Here is a 23,053-nt window from a genome sequence, read left to right as displayed (position 1 = left end):
GTGCTGTTTAGTCAGGATCCAGCAATTTGCAGAAGTTGGACGCAGCTCAAAAACGATACAAGTAGCGTTTTTGAAAGATGTTAAAAAACTGCAAGTCGCTGGATCCTCACTATAACGCACGCAAACGCAGGTGAACGCATGTTAACGCGAGTCCATTGCAAATGCATTGAAATGAAAACGCATTTGCACTGGATCCGTTTCTGCGTTAAAAAAACGTTCAGGAGGAGGGCAGAGGAGGACACCCGGTTGGGGAGCATCCTGATTGATGGCAAGGTTCCGTCCCTCCAATTTTTTCAAGCTCAGCATCTGGGCGGGGGAAGGAAGTGGTTGGAATTTTTTCAGCTGCAGGCCTTTGTATCCACGCTGGGGTCCAGTGGCCGAGTTCGAGACACATACAACGCCATTGAAAAACTGTTTACGAAAAAAGATCAGCCTGAACGCCCGGTTTCTCAGCTGTACAGCATTCTCAATGAAATTGGGACCTCAGGCAAACGAGGCTACCAGTTGGCTTGGGAAAGTGAGCTGAAACAACATATCTCACCAGCTGAATGGGAAAAATGCTTTTTATTCACACATAAATTATCAGCTACGTGCGCCACACAGGAGAAAAATTTTAAAATCTTGACGAGATGGTACCAATTTCCAGCTAAGCTTCATTCAATATTCCCTACGGTGTCAGCAATGTGTTGGAGATGTGAACGGGAGGTTGGCACAATGACTCACATTTGGTGGGAATGTGAAGGAATACAGCAGTTCTGGCAAAAAGTACTCTCGAACTACCATCTCATAACTGGGAAAACAGTTGAGAACTGTCCCAAGATAACACTCCTCTCCGTCTTACCTCACTCTATCACATATCATAAGCGAGATATTCTGCGGTTCTGCCTTGCGGCGGCACGCTCCACCATTCCTAGATACTGGAAAACTTCCATAATCCCTCCTATTTCCGAATGGTACATGGAGATGGCAAATATTTGTAGGATGGAGGAGCTTGCAGCCGAGGGCATGGACACCAGAGATAAATTTTACAGGACCTGGAACGATTGGATAATGTTTAGGGATTCACCTGACTTCCATAAACTGTTTTGAAGATGTAGACCTCAGAGGAACCCCCTCCCCCCCTTCCTCCCCCTCTCCATCTCCTTTCTTTCTCCCCATCTCTTCCCCATTTTCCTCTTCTCTCCCTCTGCTTTCTCCTCCATATCCTTTTCCTTTCTTATTCTTTCAAACTCTTTATGCCTATGGTATTTTCTGCTGATCTTATATTGGAATAATGAGAGATATGTATATATTATTTTATAAATATTTTTGTTGTTTCATTCACAATTTTAATGGCTCCGGTCAGCAAGTTTTTTCCATTAAGCGAGGGAATACTAAAGTATTAACTTACTAGGCTTGCTTGATCCCCGCTTCTAAATTTGAAACTTGACATTTCTACTCCTGAGCTTGCTTTTCTTAATACTAGCAGTCCGAACATCGGCATAATCTTTAAATTTTTGAAGTTTTGAATAAGAATACGTTCTTTGCATATATTCTCTGAATTTCAATTTTGGTACTGCAAATCCACGAACTTGTTGTGTTCATCATTACACACGCTTCAAAGGTTTTGAAAATGCCTAAGAATCGATATGCTGCTTGTACGGGACACCGGCAGGCTGCTCTCTGCAGATTGCTTTCATTGCATAACTTGTTATATGACTTTATGTTGGTTTTTTTGTAATCCTGATAACTTCCAATAAAAATAGATTGAACATAAAAAAACGTTCAGGACGCATGTTAAAAAGACGTAGTGTGAAAGCAGCCTTAGGTGTTGAGCAAAACAGAACTTTTTACTTTATTTTACTAAAAATATTTCAGAAATAGATATTACTGTTGCACAATTTGTAATTTGTTACAGATTATCATTATAACCCTAACAAATTTTCCTTTAAAACAAACTTCTCATATTGAACACAGAGCACATCCAGCAATAATGGGTGCCAACCATCATTTTCCCCCTCTGGCAAAGCTCATTCTCTCTTCGAGTGTGACTGTCTGACATTGTCACCCACTGGATGCCCCCTCACATGAGGTCAATCATGAGTGCTTACTATGAACCTTTTAGTAGCGGGGGAGAGAGTGAGGCAGCGCTCACATCAGCGGTATTTTGCCGCAAAACCGGATCCGTTACAAATGCGTTTCAGTTCTATTCATTTCCAATGGAATTGCGGCAAGATGCGGTCACATGCGGTTGTGTATGACACACTCAACCGTATGTGACCGCATTTTGCCGCAATTCCATTGGAAATGAATGGAACTGAAACGCATTTGTGATGGATCCGGTTTTGCGGCAAAATACCGTTGATGTGAGCGCGGCTTAAAGTGCATTTTTACGGTTCATTCCCGATCACTGCTGCATATACACATGCCAGCAATGGGTTTTATTTTTCGCATTTGCTTGTTTGTTTGCTGATGGCACTTTTTGTACGAGCCTAAATATGTAAAATGTACAGGGATGAACCATCCCAGTAATAAGTTTCTATTAATTTTGCAGATGATTGCAATAAGTAAATTTAAACTTCACCAAAGCTGACCAAATGCTAATGTTCAGTCTACGGTCAGTCTGAGGCCGGTTTCTCCGCGCCCACGAAGCCCAAGCCAAAGGTCTTCTACCCTGAACTTATACCTTTATAAGTCCTTCTTTTACTAACAAGTGAAACCAGAGGAGGAGACATGGCTTATCTCCTCTCTAAAGTATTGGCTCTTGGGTCAGAAAACACTGTTCATTTTCTGAGCAATTCACATAGGACAGAATGCAATATCTCAAGAGTGTTGTGCGTATGAGCAAAACAAAAAGGATTTTTACTGTAACAAATTCCTAATTGCCAATGTGATACTGTCAAAGCAACATACGGTACGTAACCGCACACAGGACTGGCATGAGTACGTCAGGGATATCTGAAACAAGAACGATCGGATCAGTGTTCAATAAACAGTTGCAAAATTAAATCCATACCGTAATGAAGCCTCCATGTATTTTTGTTTATTAAATGTGTGTTTATGTACATGTAATGTAGTGTGAACGTAATACTTTACTCACCTACCACTACTCTCTTCAGTGTCCAGTGTCATTCTGCTTCGCTTCTAAGTCTTCTTCACTGCAGTTGTGACTAGCCAGCTCACTCTATGCTGTGTGTGTGAGACGGAAGTCTAGTTTACAGTGCAAGTCTATGGAGCCTTGTTCTGACACACCATAGACTTCCATTGTAAAAGTCGCTTCAGGTCATGCAGAGCACAGCATGACCCAGAGAGTCTGCAGAGGGATAATGTCACGGAGAAGAGCAAAAGAACGGCGCTGGACATCGGACAGACCAGCGGTAGGTGAGTATATTAATACGCTCACACTATCTATATATATAATTGCCTTATTCTGTCTGTTTGTCTGTCATGCTCCAAAATTGTGTCACGGTGACATGTCCTTACGGTGACACAAAGCTGATTGGCCGCTGGGTTCGCCATGGCCCCGCCCCCCCACACGGATTGGCCTCTCGCCCCGGCTGCGCCCCCACACGGATTGGCCAGCCGCTCGCCCAGGCTCTGCCCCCCCCCCCCCACAGATTGGCCTCTCGCCCCGGCACCCTGCAGGCATTGGCAACTCGCCCACGCCACGCCCCGCCCCCCTCACGCAATAGACGTTAGCTCTCGCCCCCCCCCGCATTGCCCGAACTGACACGGTCACGGAGCCACGAATCCCAGGTGAGTACTGTACTCACCCCCCCCCCCTTTCCCCCCTCACCAACGGGAGCCCACATCAGCGTACGCCGCCGCCGTATGCTGGTGTTGGCTTCCGTGCGAGCGGGGGACGTGTTGCGCTGGTAACCATGCTTGCATAGTTACCAGTAAATCAAGGTCCTGCAGCGGCGGGACTTCCAGACGCACAAACATAACAGCACACACACACGCATACACACACACATCAGATCGCACTCACTCTCACAAACACCTCACACACACCTCACACACACCTCACACACACATCGCATCCACATACTCACAGCATCCGGCGATATCGCTTGCTTCTCGGCCTCGATACTGTGCTGTTGTGATCTTCCAGGACCTGACGGAGGATCACATGGCCAGAGGCATGTGGTATGTCCGGATGTTGTGAGTATCAGCGCGTATGTGCGATATCATCAGTGTCTGTGTGTGTGAGTGGATGCGATCGGGTGTGTGTGAGTGGATGCGATCGGGTGTGTGAGTGGATGCGATCGGGTGTGTGTGAGTGGATGCGATCGGGTGTGTGTGAGTGGATGCGATCGGGTGTGTGTGAGTGGATGCGATCGGGTGTGTGTGAGTGGATGCGATCGGGTGTGTGTGAGTGGATGCGATCGGGTGTGTGTGAGTGGATGCGATCGGGTGTGTGAGTGTCGGCAGAGGAGCACGGCGTGCTGGAGGAGGCTGGGAGCAGAGAGGCTGATGCTGGGGGAGGCTGGGAGGGGGAGGCTGATGCTGGGGGAGGCTGGTGCTTGGGGAGGCTGATGCTGGGGGAGGCTGGAAGGAGAGAGGCTAATGCTGGTGGAGGCTGATGCTTGGGGAGGCTGATGCTGGGGGAGACTGGGAGGGGAAGGCTGATGCTGAGGGAGGCTGGGAGGAAGGAGGCTGGGAGGAGAGAGGCTGATCCTGGGGAAGGCTGGGAACGGGAGGCTGATGCTGATGGAGGCTGGAAGGAGTGAGGCTGATGCTGGGGGAGGCTGGAAGGAAAGAGGCTGATGCTGGTGGAGGCTGATGCTTGGGGAGGCTGATGCTGGGGGAGACTGGGAGCGGAAGGCTGATGCTGAGGGAGGCTGGGAGGGGGAGGCTGGGAGGAAGGAGGCTGGGAGGAAGGAGGCTGGGAGGAGAGAGGCTGAACCTGGGGAAGGCTGGGAAGGGGAGGCTGATGCTGGGGGAGGCTGGAAGGAGAGAGGCTGATGCTGGTGGAGGCTGATGCTTGGGGAGGCTGATGCTGGGGGAGACTGGGAGCGGAAGGCTGATGCTGAGGGAGGCTGGGAGGGGGAGGCTGGGAGGAAGGAGGCTGGGAGGAGAGAGGCTGATCCTCGGGAAGGCTGGGAAGGGGAGGCTGATGCTGAGGGAAGCTGGAAGGAGAGAGGCTGATGCTGGGGGAGGCTGGAAGGAGAGAGGCTGAGGCTGGGAGGAGAGAGGCTGATGCTGGGGAAGGCTGATGCTGAGGGAGGCTGGGAGGGGGAAGCTGATGCTGGGGAAGGCTGGGAGGACGGAGGCTGGGAGGAGAGAGGCTGATCCTGGGGAAGGCTGGGAGACGGAGGCTGATGCTGGAGGAGGCTGGAAGGAAAGAGGCTGATGCTGGCGGAGGCTGATGCTGGGGGAGGCTGGAAGGAGAGAGTCTGATGCTGGTGGAGGCTGATGCTTGGGGAGGCTGGGAGAGGGAGGCTGATGCTGAGGGAGGCTGGGAGAGGTAGGCTGAGAGAAGAGAAGCTGATGCTGGGGGAGGCTGATGCTGGGGGAGGCTGGGAGAGGGAGGCTGATGCTGGGGGAGGGTGGGAGGAGGGAGGCTGGGAGGAGAGAGGCTGATGCTGGGGAAGGCTGGGAGGAGAGAGGCTGATGCTGGGGACAGAGAGGAGAGGCTGATGCTGGGAGGAGAGAGGCTGATGCTAGGATGAGAGAGGCTGATGCTGGGAGGAGAGAGGCTGATGCTGGGAGGAGAGAGGCTGATGCTGGGGGCAGAGAAGCTGATGCTGGGGGCAGAGAGGCTGTTGCTGGTGCAGCATGGGGGATGGAGCACGATAGGGGGGTGCGCAGCATCGGGAATGGAGCATGATGGGGGGGTGCGCAGCATAGGGGATGGAGCACGATGGAGAGTGCGCTGCATGGGGGATGGAGCACGATGGGGAGTGCGGAGTATGGCGGATGGAGCACGTTTGGGAGTGCGCAGCATGGCGGATGGAGCACGTTTGGGAGTGCGCAGCATGGCGGATGGAGCACGTTTGGGAGTGCGCAGCATGGGAGATGGAGCACGATGGGGGGTGCGCAGCATAGGGGATGGAGCACGATGGGGAGTGCGCTGCATGGGGGATGGAGCACGATGGGGAGTGCGCTGCATGGGGGATGGAGCACGTTTGGGAGTGCGCACCTCCCCCCAAAACACACACACACACACACACACACACGCGTGCGCACACTGCACAACACACCACACACCACACATCACACACACACACACACACACACTGGGAACCACAAACAACTGCCCTACACAGACACCCACACACACAGACAACGCTGCGCACACACAGCACCCAACACACAAACACCGCGGCACACACAAATATACGCACATACCGCACAACACACACATTGCACAAAACATACCTCCCCCAAAACACACCACACACACACAAACCGCGCAACACACACACAACGCTACAGACACACAGCGCTCCACAAACAACGCAACACACATACAACACCGCTCTCACCCCCCGTCACACCCAGACAACACCCAGAACATGTACAGCCCCTACACAAACACTTGGTAACTACACACAACAACATCTATATATATATCTAATATATATATATATATATAAACAAAAATCATACATGAACTACACAATACGTAAATTCTAGAATACCCGATGCGTAGAATCGGGCCACCTTCTAGTATTACATATATGTATATGAACATTTAATTAAGAAAATCTACATGGGAGTACTTCTTTAATTGTTCATACACACGGGTTCCAGGTCTTTCAGATCTGATTGCAGTAGGCTGGGGTTGATGATGTATATTGTAGTTCCAGCACTCCCTCATTGCAGAAGAGAGAAGAGGATTGGACCATGTTGGATTTCAGCATCTTACCTGTTAACCTCTCGCAAATGAAGTAGACGTGACAAATCTCTATACAGGTTATTGCCTGACGCTTCTGTGCAGTTCATACAGTGGACTGTGACCTGATTCTAAGTCACACCAGGGTTACACCTGTGAGGTCTTGAGACCGGATCCACCTTACAGGGCACATTCATTTGTGTCTGTCACCTTCCTATTGAAGCGTCCCAACTTGAACCTGTGGAAGGGAGGGTTCTGTTTACAAATTGAGGGGGCAATTAGCTTGTGCTTTACAAACATTCTTGGGGGAATTAAAAGGCAATTGGCACAACTAAGCAAGTAATCCTTTTACAATCTTTTCTGAAGGAGGCCCACTGGGCTGTTTACTGTGTAGTTTCTCCTCTGGGAGTGTTAACAGGGCCCTTTGGAAACTCCAGGTAATTGAGGCTCTTGTCTTTTACCGAGAGCTCCCAGAGCTGTCATCAGTTGCTATTCTGTACATTTCTTTACCTCGATATTTTGACAAGGGCTTTTGTCCTGGTGACAACAGCTGCGTGGGAGGCAGAGCCGAAGGTCTTTGTTTCATCTCCTTTGTGCAAGGCTTTTTCTCCATTGTTGACATTCCTCCGGGCAAAGCTTGTGTGCAAACTTGTTGTGTAACTTGTTGTGTTCTCAGACCCTTTTTGTGTCCTGTAATGAAACACAAGAAACTTCCCTCATCTTCTTTATAATGCAATTTCTAGAATAAAACCATGGCTCCCCCTGCACTTTCAGCTGTGATCTTCTATAGGCAGGATTTACACGATATTTAGCAGCAGATTTTTTATTTTTTTTTTAGCAGGGTTTCATTATTTTGTAATTTAAAAAAAAAGTTTCTTAATGTTAAGTACACAGCATTTTTGTTTTTGACATTTATGGTGTTTTTTTATTTTTTTCTTCAAAACCCTTCATACTTGGGTTTCCCTTTTTTGTGACCGTGGGATGTGGGGGTGAAGGCATGTTTTCCCATAGGCCTCTTTTATAGGACTTTTAAAACCTATTTAAATAATGGATTTTTGAAGTGTTACAAATTCGTAACTGTGAGCAATAAAAAAAAATACAATGAAAAATACCTGAAACATGGTGTCACCATTATGTGTGTGATAAGCTCACAGTAACTCGTTCACTAAACGGCCATGTGAAGTCTGTAACATACTTACATACAACTTTAGACTGCATTCTCAGCGATAAGGTATACGGTATATATCTTATATTGCAACTGTTCAAAGTAAGCGGATCCTGTAGAAAATCCACATTTTTTTTGCCAGCTCACGTTACGTAACTAGCCATTTGCTTGTTTCCTTTCACTAATATGGATGCAATGTTTATGATGGAAAATACTGTGCCCATAAACATTGTTAAATATATGAAGAAACATGAGAACCCTTTGACTTGCACTCATCCAAGTCTTGTGTGTTTAGCTGTAAATCGTGTGGTTTGTCAGCACATGAATATTTTTTTTTGTCTCCTTTGTCACATTAGGGTATTGTGTGTAATATCCTACCTTCCCCAGTATAAAGTGACCTGTCTATTGACTGTCAACAGTATTAAAAATAGAAGTGTGAAAGGGTTTTGTCGGAAGGGAGATTTCGGCTGTGAATGTAGTAATGGCACGGCCATTGACTAAAGTGTGGTGACTGCTAATGAGATGGAAGCTTTAAGCTTTGGCTCTGCTGTTTTTCTATTATTTTCTATCTAATATGTGTTTCACGTGACTATAAAATAATATAAAAAGTGGTTTTATTATTTTTTTTTCATTATCTACCATACAAGTTTTTAATTTGTAAATTTAAACTAACAATAGGAAATATCATTGATCTACAAATTTAAGAAAACTGTTAATTCTATAATGGAAAATGATCTACTCATGTAGAAATAAAAGTGTAAAGAAATGTCAGTGAGCACTAGCCAATTATGCTAAACGAGATACGGTATATCACTATATATATAAACTCCATTTTCATATACTTTTACTGAACTCTGAGATAATTGAGGCTCAGATCACACAGACAATACGGTGATATAATGGGCAATGTGTAGTACTTAAAGAGAACCTGCCATGTTCCCAAGCACCGTTAGCCCACAGATATTGGGTCAGTCTGCAGGTTAGCAGCGTTACTATTCTGTCCAGTTGCCTTATTAAAAGGTCGTCTACCGGGAGTAAAACAACTTTATTCCTCCTTGGATCCACGACTTTCTATCATAGAGGTATGCACAGAGCGGATATGGCCAGCGCTCACAGCTTTGTGAGTGGTAGCTTTAAGCACGCATCGGCAGTTTGATTGACAGTTCGCTCTGCACAGTTGTGCTGAAGAGCAAGCTGTCAATCAATTGCCAGAGCGTGCTTAGAGCCGCTGCTGTCGGTGTGCCATTTTCTATTCCATTTTCCCAGGGATTGCAACTGTCCCAGCAGAAAGACACTTTGGTCCTGATTCTTTTTCTTTTATTTTGTTAAGTCACTTTTCTTTTTTTTTTTTTTTTTTGTCTTGTGATATTTATTGACATTTTGGATCCAAAACGTAGCTCAGGAATTTTGTGCAGACTCAAAAATAATTTTTATTTGTAACTTTTTATGCACTTTATTTATTGCCAAAAGTTGCATGCTCTGGTAAATTGTCACACATAACTAACATTTTTTTAAGCAAAAAGTTTTGCCTTACAAAAAAAAAAATCTCTACAGGATAGGACTATATAGTACACTAGCTGTAGTACCCGGTGTTGCCTGGGATAGTAACTGTCTATCTCACTCTCCCTCTCTCCCATTATCTCACTTTTCCTCTCTGTATGTCTCCCTCTCTGACTGTCTGTTTGCCTCTCACTCTGTGTGTCTCTGTCTCCATGTCTCTGAGGCTGTGTCTGTCTGTGTGTGTGTGTGTGTCTGCCTCTGTGTCTGTCTTTGCCTCTGTCTCCGTCTCTGTGGGTCTGTCTCTGTCTGTCTTTGCCTCTGTCTCAGTTTCTGTCTGTGTGTGTCTTTGTGTCTGCCTCTGTGTCTGTCTTTGCGTCTGTCTCAGTCTTTGTGTGTCTTTTTCTGTGTGTGTCTTTCTGTGTCTGTCTCAACTGATATCATATTACCACACACATAAGCTTCTTATACGACGAATGTCCTTTGTTGCTTATAGCAACCAATCAAAGCTCCTATTAATGACCTGCAGCTCCCAACTCCATTGACTATAGTGTAAGCAGGTTTTTTGACAAATAACTAAAGTGTGGGGTTAAATTTCCCCTCAAAACATAGTCTATAAGGTTCCCTGAGTCAAATGCGGTGTCTGTGCCAAATTTCGTGATTGTAAATGCAACGGTGCAGTTTCCTTTGGCGGACATATACTCACATACACATACATACACTCAGCTTTATATATTAGATTTTGTGCAAAAATTGTGCAACTTCTTAAAAAGTTGCAGTTACTATTTCGACTGTAAACATCTGGAAAACAAAAACCTCCACCATAATGGCCTATATAAAAAATACACACGTGAAAACACAAAACAGGGACGTGTTCTGCTTATTGTGAACTGATTCTCCATAAGATGTAGGGATTGTAAAAGAGGGAAATCCTTTAGCATTGGTAAAGTCAAAGATGCCATGGTTGTTTCTTGTTGTATATTGATAATTAGCAAAATCTTACTTATGTCTAATTAATTTTCTAACATTCATTTTATTTACTATGATAAAGCTTGTGTAAACCATTTTAGAAGTGTTTTCAGTAGTCTAATTGATTTCTTTGCTTTTTTTCATTACAGTGTGACAGTGAAAGCGATATTGACGATAAGGTAAGACTGCAATATATTCTTTGTACTTTTAAAGTTAACATTCCAAGATGTCTATTTCTAGACATTTTAAGGTGTGGTTATATAAGTAAGGCTCTGTTCACATTATGTTTGGGCCATAACTTAGTAGCTGCATTTGGTAACGCATTTGGTAACCATGAAATCAAATGATGCAGGCCTCGTGGAAAGGTTTGGCCTACAATATTGGTAGCACAATCATTAAATATTGACAATGAACGCCTAAGGGTATGTGCCCACGATCAGGACTCACTGCTTTCTGGACACAGCAGGTCCTGACCTGCGGAGCCGTGAGTCTCCTCCGCAGGAGAAAGCAGCTGCTTGTACCCCCGATCAGGGTTCGGTGGGCTGCGGTCTCCTTGCTGTGTTCTCCCTACGGAGGACACATGCGAATCCGCAGCAAACAATTGACATGCTGCGGTCTGGAAAGACGCACCGCAGGTCAGTGTTTGCTGCGGAAAAAACAAGCACAGTGGGCACAAGATTTCAAGAAATCCCATCCACTATGCTTGTACTGTACACCACAGCATTTTGAACGCAGCTGAAGCATGCTATGTCCAAAACGCTGCAAACACTAATTGTGGGCACACAGTCTAAGGCTATAAGATCATGAGGTAAGTAATTGCATTAGGAAATTCTTTGGAAAGTTGTTTCTAGTCTTAGATAAGTCAGATTTTATTCCATGGCTCCACATGTACAGCTACAGCACATGGTTATAAAATGGTTATGCACAATGTCTAAGAGAACATTCTCAGTTATCTCTTGGGTAAATTTTCCCCGTGTCATTTTTTATTTAAAGAGGTTGGCGGAGACTGCCAAGTTGATGACTTATCCATATCCATTAAAATCTGACAGTTGGCTTCCCCACCAATCGGCTAAAGATTCCTCCTGTAGCAGTAATAACTAAGCAATACATGCGGTATTACACTGCAGACGTGTGTATTGCTTAGCAGCTGCTGCTGAGTACTGCACTTTATCTCCCATTCACTAATATAAGAGATAAAGTGCAGAACTTGGCAGTGACCACTAATCATTGTATGGTGCCGCCTGTATATCGCTTAACTGGCCAGAGTGAATTTCAGGTAACTGATGGTGCTGGAAGTCGGAACCCTACTGGATCGATCATCAATATGTTAGTCTTGACAGCCCCTTCAAAGTGCAGCGACATCAGTCCATCAGATCAGAAAATATCTACTGCAAGCCATGTTACATATGCATATATTTTCTAGAATATCATACATTTCCCCTGAATTATAATTCATTTGGAAGAACATTTTTAACATTTCCTCAGGCACAATATCTACTAATCTATCAAGTATTAAAGTAACCAATTGCTATAAATGAATGCCAAGATCAGGAATTACATGTAGTTTTGTTTTGAGAAAGGAGCCCTCTGGCTCAAACGCCTTGATAACAAACTGTAGTAATTTCTACTCTTCATCTTGTTTGGAATTCTTTATTTTCTAGTAGTTCAGTAACTTCATCTGTGGTTCCATTTTCCTACATTTCAAGATCAGGTATAGAATCTAGAACAGAGATCAGTGCAATAGGGTCTTATCTAGGTGTTGCCAATAGTACAAATGAGAAATATGCTCACCTGACTGGGGTTGTATGCTAGGGATAAGACATGTAAACGTGTGCTGCAGAACCATAGAGTGAAAGATAGTATACCAGGATGGAATGGGTTAAACCACGCTGCTGGTGGAAGAGTGCTGGAAGGATGGAACCAGAGAGTAAATTCATTAGTTTATTTATCCTACGCATTTCGAATCATTAGGGTCAGCACACACGGCGAGTAATACGGAGCGAGTGGAATGCGATAAAAAAATCACATTCCACCCGGACCCATGTTACTCTATGGGGCCTCTCCCATGTCTATGGAGCTGCTCCCATGAGTAATTTTTTTCTCAGCATTATTGGACCGAGAAAACAATTGCAGCATGTTGCGGGTGGTATGCGCTTCTGTTTCACTCGCACCCATTGAAGTTTATGGAGGTGACAGAAACATCGCACTGCACTCACAGTACACCGGTGTAACGCGAATGCAGTGTGATTCTCGCATCAGCTGGCAACGGAGGAGATAGGGAGATTAATCCCTCCTTCCCCTCCGCAGCGCCGGCCCTCCCCTCCGCAGCTGTGGTCTGATTGCATGATCCGACCACAGTCACATGACACTTTGCTCCCTCTTTGCTGCGAGCGTAAGTCAAATGTCATGCGAGGACTCGCTCTAATCCTCGCGTGGCCTCAGCCGTTAAAGCCTCCTCTTTAGGACAAAAAGAAGTTCTTAATTCTTTGAAATGCTTTGAAATAAGCTACTGAGTTGATTCTCTGGTTCCATCTTTCCTGGACTCTTCCACCAGCAGCGTGGTTTACCCCATTCCATTCTGGTATAAGATCAGGAATTAGACTTCTACTAAAAGTTTATGATGTGCCTAAAAAATATGGGATGTTTGGATATACAAGATTCTGATAGGACCACATCTAGGCTGATTGTAGCCAGTCCCACTGAGATAAGTGTTACACACCCAGCCATCAAAGCGACTTTCATTGTTAACTCTGTAGCCTGCTATGTACTGTGGTATAAACACCCCATAGATGCCAATTGAAATTTTTATTTTTTTTTTAAAACCCTATTGAGAAACTATATTTGTAGCTAAAGGTACATATATTTAGGTAAAAAATGGTGTCCTTGTTCCTTATTAACACACAGCATTTGCAATAAGTAGCTTTTATGTTTAGCATTCTGGATCCCCTCTCCTTTATCGGTATACATTTTGTTATCCATTTTACCTTGGTATTAAATATATGCAGTGTGAAAATATTTTGGGTCCTATTCATTTAGGTTATTACTCCAGAAGCGCCTTTAAATGTCGCCAACTGGAGGTTGTGCAAAAATGTTGAAACTTTATGCAGCTTCACCCAAGTGGAGGCCAGCTTTACCAAAATGGGTGGGACAGGGCATGACTAAGCCCACCGGTACACAACTGACTCCTGACTGGAGTACATCCATGGCGGAGGGTCATGGCACTTGTAAGATAAGCCTAATTCATAAAGTGGCGTTCATTTCGTAGTGAATTAAGCAGATCTTAACCTGCACGCAACAACCCTTTTTTAATCAGCTTTTTTGTTCTGGTAAATATCCATTCACTCACCATAGCTACATGCGTGTGGCCATATAGCACACCTCCGTACACCTGCTTTTTTTCCTAGGATCTTGGTTTAGGAACTTAAAGTGTAAATTATGATTAGCTATAGGCATGATAACATAGGATGCCTATTTTGTAAATGCACAGAACCCCTTTCATCTGTGTATTCACCATGCTGTTATCTGTTCAGCTATTTAAAGACATGCCGACGTGTGAGGGGGATTATTACCTGACGATGAAGCATAACACAGCTTCTAATAATGACTGGCAGCTATTGGCTGATGTAATGAGGACTGACAATCATTCTCATGCTTTAGCTTGGTAGATATGCGCAACAACATTCTCACTAATTTATGTGTTGTCAGTGGGAATAAACGCCAGAGAACATGTGTTTAAGACCATTCTGTAACCTAATGATAATGCGAGAGCTAATCCTCCAACAGATGGGGCAATGATTCCCGAATCTACAAAAAAAGGAGAATGTTTGTGTCCATAAGTACATATAGACTGATGAGCCACCTACTCACATTCTATAGAAAGCATATGACCGGTATGTATGTATGTATGTATGTGTGTGTGTGTGTGTGTGTGTGTATATGTATGTATGTGTGTATATGTATGTTTGTGTGTATATGTATGTGTGTATATATATATATATATATATATATATATATATATATATATATATATATATACATACATTACAGTATGTAATATATATATATATATATATATATATATATATATATATATATATATATATATATTGTGATGTGTTTCGAATTCCATCGCAGGACACTCTATTCAGAAGCATTGTAATCTATTCTGAAAATGCTTTTTCCACCAGAGTTTCTCAAACATTTGTTCCCTCGATTTATGCTTCTGGGGTTAAAACCTTTTTTTAACAATTGAATGGACTAAAAGCAATTGCTCAGAAGGCTGTTTAAAAGATCTGCCTGTCAGTGTTGAGATGAAGTTGTAAGTGGCATGTAGTTTTATAATACAGCTCTGCTATTAATGATTGTCTAAATTACAGCGGCAGGCCCAGCCAGCTGCATTACATTGGAGACTGACGTCCGCTAGATTAGGTTTGACTTCACCTTGTAGTGGAGAAATTGAAATCTGAACAACATTGATTAGCTTTCAGAATGCGAGATCGGAGGTTACCTTCAGGGGAGGCTGCATTGTGTGTGACTGGTAAGTTAGTGTCACAAGCCGAGCACACGGTAATAGAATTCCATATTGTGATTACTCTGTTTCCTTGCCTTTCTGCTCTACAATTGAAGACTTACTGTCCTTTGCTGTGTGTATTGGCGCTGGCCCAATCTTGGATTTCTACAAATGCAGCCTTTTTGTCTCAACAAAAGTCATCTGCTTGTCAACCCTCATCATCTGAAACACGTCCATTGATTCAAAATATAAAGAGCAGCCCCTCAATACTTTCCACTCCCCTTTCTTGATTAAGTTTTTACTACGGTTTTGGAAAGATGACACATTTTAAAAATATGTCCGGAAAAGTATTACATTCTCTGCCACTTGTGGGCAGGTTGATACCAACCCCAGATGCCTTTTCTATACATTTCTCCTTTAATTTGTTGATACTAGCCACAGAACATCTTCCTGACTGCACATGACACTTAGTCTCCCAATCACCTCTTCATATCCTCTCCTCCAGGACTGGCGAGGACTCTCACTATGACAGTTCATCCATCATTCTCACAAGCCCTTAGACAAGCATACAATCTCTCATACATTATCTTGTCCGTTTCCACTGTAACACTGTCACATACTGTCCCTAAGCACTCCTTACACATGCCGCGTCCTCTTCTTCTTACCCAGTGACATGTACAATGGAAGGCTATACTGCCGCACTCTCTCCACTTCTGTAGTTGGCTCCACTTTTGTTAAAGTGAACCTGTCAGGTGCAATATGCACCCAGAACTACGAACAGTTCTGGGTGCATATTTCTAATCCCTCTAGCTAGTAACAAACATAAGGAGATCTTTAGAAAAAGTATTTATAAAAATCCTTTATGATATGCTAATGAGCGCAAGGACTAGTCTCAAGGGCGTTAGTTCCTGCGCTATTTCTTCCCTCTTAGCATGTTATCACCCCCACAGGGGCTTGCTAACATGCTATTCATTGCCCATTACCCTGTGTCATCATCAGCAGTGACACAGGTACCTGTTTCCGTTGCACCACCTAAGAACGTTGGGCTTAGGGTCAATGCGTATGATCAGAAGTCTCGTCACTTCTGGTTATACACACTAGACCTCTTTGAAGCCGGGACACGTACACCCGGCTTCATAATGCACGTGACCAGTAGTGCTGGGACTTCTGATCCATACGCACTGACCCTAAGCCCGGTGTTCTGAGGCGGTACAACAGACAGGGGTATGCACAACACTGCCGATGCTGACGCAGGATAATGGGCATTGAATAACATGTTAGCACACCCTTACATTCGTAAGGAAATCTGTATAAAATGTGACAGACCTATAGCTAGAGAATGGGCCCTTAGCAGGGTATGAGCTTGGGATTACGGATTTGTACAATATGAATCCATGATACAACTGTGTGCATGGTCCTTGAAGCCTTGATATGTCCTGTGCTTTTCTGCATGAACAACTGCAAAGAACAGTATAAAAAGCCTCCATACACAGTAGACAAATGACACATTCAGTGGACACTTTTGTGTGTAAAGGCACCAGCCAACTAATCATTGGGGGAGATGAGTATCAAGCATGTAAGATTTTGGACTGCCGATTGGTTTTTTTTTTCTCCCGGAGGTAAGTGACTAGGAGAGATATATCAGTGGCTTTCTCATAGAGAACACAGGAGCACTCCTGTGTATGGGGGAGCTGGTCAGAGATGACCGACAGCCATCTAATACAAATGGCCAGCTTCAGCCTGCACAAGGTTCAGATCATTTGCATAAAGTGAGGAGTATTTAGAAAGTGCCTTACTAAAATGCATTGTTTTAATGCTGCCATTTTGGCCTCATGTGGTCTAAACATCACTACAGAAAATATATACTTCCTTTAATAGCAACAACAGCATTAACAGACAGCAATTACCCTTCATTTTCTGGAACGATAAAGTCTCCATTAATTCAAGATTTATGTAGTTATAGCATTTAGCTCAGAAATAACACCGCCGAGAATTGGGTTATACACATGTAATGAGAGAGCTTATGGCATACTTTAGTGAACATTAACATAATAGAGTAATATAAACCATCAACACTTCCACTTATTGTCTCTTACCTGCGTCAGAATGGCAGAGGAGAGCAGCCTGAAAATTTATACTATTTATCGGGTATGCTTGGCAATGTCTACAGGTAATGATTTACAATGATATAAGAAGTGCATGATACAAAAGTAAGATGGAAATTCTGTTCAGACTGAACATTTCTTTGCAACATTTTCCAGACACAATGGCATTCCCACATTCATCACCCTCAGTGGATTTAAGACTTACACAACCCTTTATTTAGACACCATTCTAAAATATTAGGCAAATATGCAAAGCACTCATAGCTCTGAATTACCTGGATACTCCGTTCTTTACAGGCTCTTCTCCTTCCCCATCTCCGATCATAGGCTGTTGTTAACAGAGATCTTCCACGGCTTCTCAGAAACCTGCCCATTCTGCCTACTAAGACAGTATAAGGACTTTGGTGTACGGACTGGTTCAAACCCAACCTATCCAATACCTTGTTCTTGCACACTAGACATTGAGAATTACTTATCAGGAACTATAGCCATCTTTACTTCTTATTGCCTTCTTTAATGTCACAGTAATTTGTCTAGCAGATAAGAACCCAGTCCTGCCTCCTGTTACCGCTTGACCCTAAATGTCAGCATATCTAGCGGGGTCTAAGCTTTCTGAAACCCTCTCCACTGGGCCATCATCAGGTTTCACTAAAAATTCAAGCATGAATGAATGATTGGGTTCAGACGGCCATATTTCATGGTCCATATATTTATTGATTGCACTGCCGAACTAAGCACAGGTCTCCTGAAACACACTTACCACCTGATATATATCTATCAGACCTGCAGTCAGTGCTGGCTTCAGGTGGACTGTGTAAAATGGCCGTCTGAACCCGGCCTTAGACTGTGAGATAAGGTCAAGACATTTAATATATTGTAAAGCTGGTGTCACACATAGCGACAACGACAACGACGTCGCTGCTACGTCACCATTTTCTGTGACGTTGCAGCGACGTCCCGTCGCTGTCGCTGTGTGTGACATCCAGCAACGACCTGGCCCCTGCTGTGAGGTCGCAGGTCGTTGCTGAATGTCCAGCTTCATTTTTTGGTCGTCACTCTCCCGCTGTGACACACACATCGCTGTGTGTGACAGCGAGAGAGCGACGAAATGAAGCGAGCAGGAGCCGGCGTCTGGCAGCTGCGAAGCTGTAACCAGCGTAAACATTGGGTAACCAAGGGAAGCCCTTTCCCTGGTTACCCGGTGTTTACGCTGGTTACCAGCCTCCGCTCTTGCTGCCAGCGCCGGCTCCTGCTCTGTGCCCATGTGGCTGCAGTACGCATCGGGTAATTAACCCGATGTGTACTGTAGCAAGGAGAGCAAGGAGCCAGCGCTAAGCAGTGCGCGCAGCTCCCTGCTCTCTGCAGTGTGACATGTAGCTGCAGCACACATCGGGTAATTAACCCGATGTGTACTGTACCTAGGAGAGCAAGGAGCCAGCGCTAAGCGCGGCTCCCTGCTCTCTGCACATGTAGCACAGCGACGTTATGATCGCTGCTTCTGCTGTGTTTGACAGCTAAGCAGCGATCATAACAGCGACTTACAAGGTCGCTGTTACGTCACAGAAAATGGTGACGTAACAGCGACGTCGTTGTCGCTGTCGCTTAGTGTGACCCCAGCTTTAGGGTTGAAGACCCAAGTGATTGCTCTTTGCCTTTGTTAGGCTCCATAAACTTGCAACACGTCTTTCTTAAAACTGGACAGCTACTTTAATATATTCTGGATAAAATAAGCTGAGCGAGTAAAGTCATGTACGTGCCATATTTTAATGATAGTTTAGCCCCAGTTTAAATTCTGTTATATGGTTTTCCTCTTCTTAGAAATACTTCAGTTTCTAAGTAGCAAAAAATAAGTCACTTATCACAGATTGAAATGAATTGGAGCTTAAAAAAGGGCTTATTTAATAAAAAAACATAATGCTCCGTTACTGCAGATCCTACAGGATCATGTATGGACAGAGTTTTGGAACTTTGATATCTTTCCCGTTTTTCTTTTCTATTTTTCGTAATATGTCCTGTGAGGTAGTCCTCACTATAACATCATAAAAAAAGTTAAACGTTAGAGGACAGTATGGAGTTTGTATGGGCTCCCATTTGTCAGGGACCACGATGGTGACTGTCGAAGGACTTCTCCATAAGTAGCATCGAGCAATAAGTTATAAACATCTTAGGTCCAGTTTCTTTACAAGTTCTTTAATTTTTTTCCACCTCAAGTAACCAGGGGAACAAAAATATGAATCTGTCAGATTGAGTGTAACATAAGAAATACAGAGTTTAAGACTTACCGTTTGGTTAAAGTTCTTAATACAACTACAAAGTACAAAAAGCTAAGTGTACGTTAGGAATACATACTTGCACCTAAAGATTGTGACTATATTGGTATCCATATAATATGTTGTCAATAAGGGTTAAACGCTGCTGTTCTATAGAGTCATCACTAATCCTGAATTGTCACCAACACTGACAACTGCTAAGGAGTAAATATGGCGCTATCTCCAGGAGCAAATCCCCATCTTGTTGTGCCCATAAATCTCTATACAATGTGTAATAGACTAGTAAAGAATGGATGAAATCTGGATTTTCAGTGGAGTGTTTCTCTAAAAAGGCAGGCGGTATTGGCACTAGGCAGTGAATAGGAATGGGTTAACGCCCGCCGTCTGCTAGAAGGTTTTTTGCTTCAGCATTTGACAGCAGCTCTGCGATGTGCTCTAGTGATCCCGACAGCTGACGGGGGAAGCAAAGCGCGGCCTTCATGTGCAATAATAAAGAGCCCACCCGCAGACGCCATGACAGGCTTAATGGCTTTTCATAGAGAAACGGACAGACTTAATGTTTGGACCGTAGCGATCATTCGTTCTGATCTTCTTAATGAAATTAGATTAGGCGCACCTGGGAAATTGCTGAGACGGCACATTGCTTTCATCACCTTCTTTAATTTAAAAGCAATTTGCAGGGAAAATATTCTCCGAAGAAAAGAGACGTGAAGAGAGAGAAAAATCTGATGCAGAGTAGAAGAGAGACAAAAAGGCAGGAAAGTGAGGACAGGGCTGAAGCCAGGGAGGGAATCGCAGAGAACAATTGCAGGCAAGAGAATGAAGAAGACACAGAAAGAAGGCAACATATGGAAATGGTACATATGGTTTTATGTAATTCTGCCCACTATTATGTCAGTGGGAGAAATACACAGCATTCGAGCCTTCAACGAGAAGTATATGCTGCAACTATGTGCCACTATATAGGCCTTCAGTTGCATCCATTGACTTTTAGGTCTTACTTGGCTTAATGCAGTGGTGGACACAGATAAAGAAAGGCTCCTGTACAAGAACAGTATATGGACCCCTTACAATCCAATACTTCTCTATATGACAGAAGCTGCTTTGGCGATATAAGTGGGCTCCCTTCTTGGACCCCTTTGCACCTGCACCGGGTGCACCAATAATATGTCCTCCTCTGGCTTGGTATATGTTTTTCGGGGTGGCTCTCTGTATAGGGATGTATTCTAGGCTTTCCTATACAAAGATTAAACAGTTATCGGGATAATGTACTTGATATGTTTTCCATTATTTGGTGGGCGCTTTTCTTAGACATTCGACATATAGCACATCTTATTAGGACACTAACTATGTTCCATGAAGCTGCAAGGCTGTGCCGTGTGTTGGGTCACTGAGATGTGTCAGCGATGACACCAGTTTTGGTACTGTCTGTATTATAGTTGTATGCAGTAGGCAGCATTGCAGATACTTCTCTTGCTTGATGGCTGAGAACCATATCTATCCTGTTCACTGGGAAAGGTGGGTGGGGGAATGGCGTCAGGACAGATACTCGAGCAGCAAGCTATGTGCCAGAGCAGGAGTTCAGCGAGAGTGCAGGCTTATTGAGGAACATTAATGCTAATTAGAAACAGCCCGTGGAAATTAAGTGCTGCTGCGATTAGCCACCAAATTTATGCTTCTGTGCATCTCCAGATCTCATCACTGTTTAAAATGATTTTAATTGTGCCTGCAGAGCTGTAGAAAATCAGAGGGATCATTTTATGAGTATTTCCTCCTGACGTCTCTGCTGAAATTAAAGAGAGAGATACTGGTCAACAGGGTTCCTAATAGGAAGGGCTGCTGGATTGGGGGGTGCAGTCCTCTAAATTGGTGAACCTACCCAAATATGTATGCAGATATAGCAATGTAAAGTATTTTGTGTCTAGTATCGATGAGCTAGATATTGCATTGATAAGCATCTATTGCACTTGTTTTTCACTGAACTTAATATTTGACTATGAATGCTATATTTCACACAATTATGCCAGAACACAGTCTCATTTTCAATAATAATTTTCTATCTTATATCTTTCATGGATGAGAAAACAGAGGCTATATAATTTTGACTAACCCTATATATATGTATAGATTTTCGTATATAAGCTAAAGCCAGTGCTATACTGGCACTATCAGGCTGATTCTATACATACCGGTAGTGGTCAGCTCGGATGTTTAGGTTTTGAAATGCAAATAAGTAAAGGTTATAAAATTAGCTGCATGTTGAGTGACAGCAGTAACGGAGCAGATCATATATTCATAGTTATCCCCTCCCCCTGTTAGAAATAGCATAAGTATTATACAAACGATTCACTTTGTCTCTTGCAGGACCTGTGTGAGGTCATACCCATGTGACCTGGTATCCAGCTTTGTTGGCTAAGGCCCCGCCCCTTCTGATCACATGTATGACCTCACCACAGGTCCTGCAAGCGATACAGTGATTTGAGCAGTTTGCTCTTACTCATAGCTATGAGTAAGCGCAAACTGCTCAAAACGCGTAGGCCAGCGATTCAAGTTTTTAATATAAGAAGTCCGGAATGCTATTATATACTATTACTGCGGTAACTGGATTTTTTTCTTCCCCTCTTGAATACTTCACCTGTGTACCAGCTTAGGAACCTTGATGCACCGCACCCTTGGATGCATTATCTATTCAAACACTAGATGGACTGGTGAGCTGACTGCCCTCTTTTTTTTCGTACTGCCTACAGTACAGCACTAAGTGGAAACTTCAGACAGAAGCCAGCAATAAGTGCATGCATACCAGCACTGCAGGCACCCATCTACGTGCCACTCACACAATGTTGGATGCGCGCTAATCGCTGGCTCCTATTTGTGGTTGCCACTCAGTACTATCCTGCAGACAGGAGCCAGTGATGAGAGCGCGCATTGACACTGACCATGGTTGGACTCCTGTCACTACAAGGTGCAGAGCTGTTGATTGAGTTCCAGCAGTGCTGTTAATTTAGAAATGGCAATGTGTTCAGTATACAAAATGAGGAGGCATAAATGGTGTGCCAAAGCCCCCTCATTTGCATACGTTAGTGTCCCCTATATGTCTGTATTAGTGGCTTAGTTAGCTATTTTAGGATGGCAGACTTCCCTTAAAGGGTTTTCAACAATTAAACATTTCTACCTCATAGGTTTGCACAGGTTAAAAATGAGAGCTTTACTTGCCAACCCTTGCTCCAGCATCTGCATCTGCAGTTTAAGCATGGAAAATCCCTTTAAGTAAAAAGCAAAATAATTATTTTTTTTTAATGAGTTGAGATTAACTTTAGGATTGAAGGATTTTACGTCATCAATCGAGCTGGGCGGACCCGGATTGTAAAAGTCCAGATCCGCGTTGTTTCAAAGTTAACGGGTGCCGGGCCCGGGATTCTGGCTGTTTGATCCGGATCCGGCACTCGAGAAGTTAAAATAAATAAATAAATGAAAAATAAAAAAATAAGAATGAAGCAAGTGCTTCATACTTACATGGCCTCCATCGCAGCTGTAAACTGCTCCCGCACGGCTCTGCGTTGCTCCTGTGGCCGCCACTCATAATTGTTCATCCATATGCACTCAGCACTGCTTTCCCCGCCCACCGGCTGGCCTGGCCTCTATGATTGGTTGCGTCAGACGTGCCCCCAGCCTGTGTGACCATATTTGACTGCAATCAATCATCGCTCATCAACAATC

The 23,053-nt window shown here is 44.0% G+C and overlaps 1 protein-coding gene across 10 annotated transcripts in view; it reads left to right on the top strand.

The window, feature by feature from the left end:
• FBRSL1 (fibrosin like 1) overlaps positions 1–23,053 on the top strand; it is a 792,546-nt gene that overhangs the window by 598,903 nt on the left and 170,590 nt on the right. For all 10 annotated transcript variants that reach the window (XM_075321861.1, XM_075321929.1, XM_075321892.1 and 7 more), the window contains one exon: positions 10,601–10,630. In XM_075321861.1, the coding sequence (XP_075177976.1) occupies positions 10,601–10,630 (30 nt within the window). The remainder of the gene's footprint in view (positions 1–10,600; positions 10,631–23,053) is intronic.

The sequence above is a fragment of the Anomaloglossus baeobatrachus genome, chromosome 1 (genome assembly GCF_048569485.1).
Source record: "Anomaloglossus baeobatrachus isolate aAnoBae1 chromosome 1, aAnoBae1.hap1, whole genome shotgun sequence".
Taxonomy (NCBI): domain Eukaryota; kingdom Metazoa; phylum Chordata; class Amphibia; order Anura; family Aromobatidae; genus Anomaloglossus; species Anomaloglossus baeobatrachus.
Note: the sequence above shows the minus strand (reverse complement) of the source record. Positions and strands in the feature narration are given on the sequence as shown.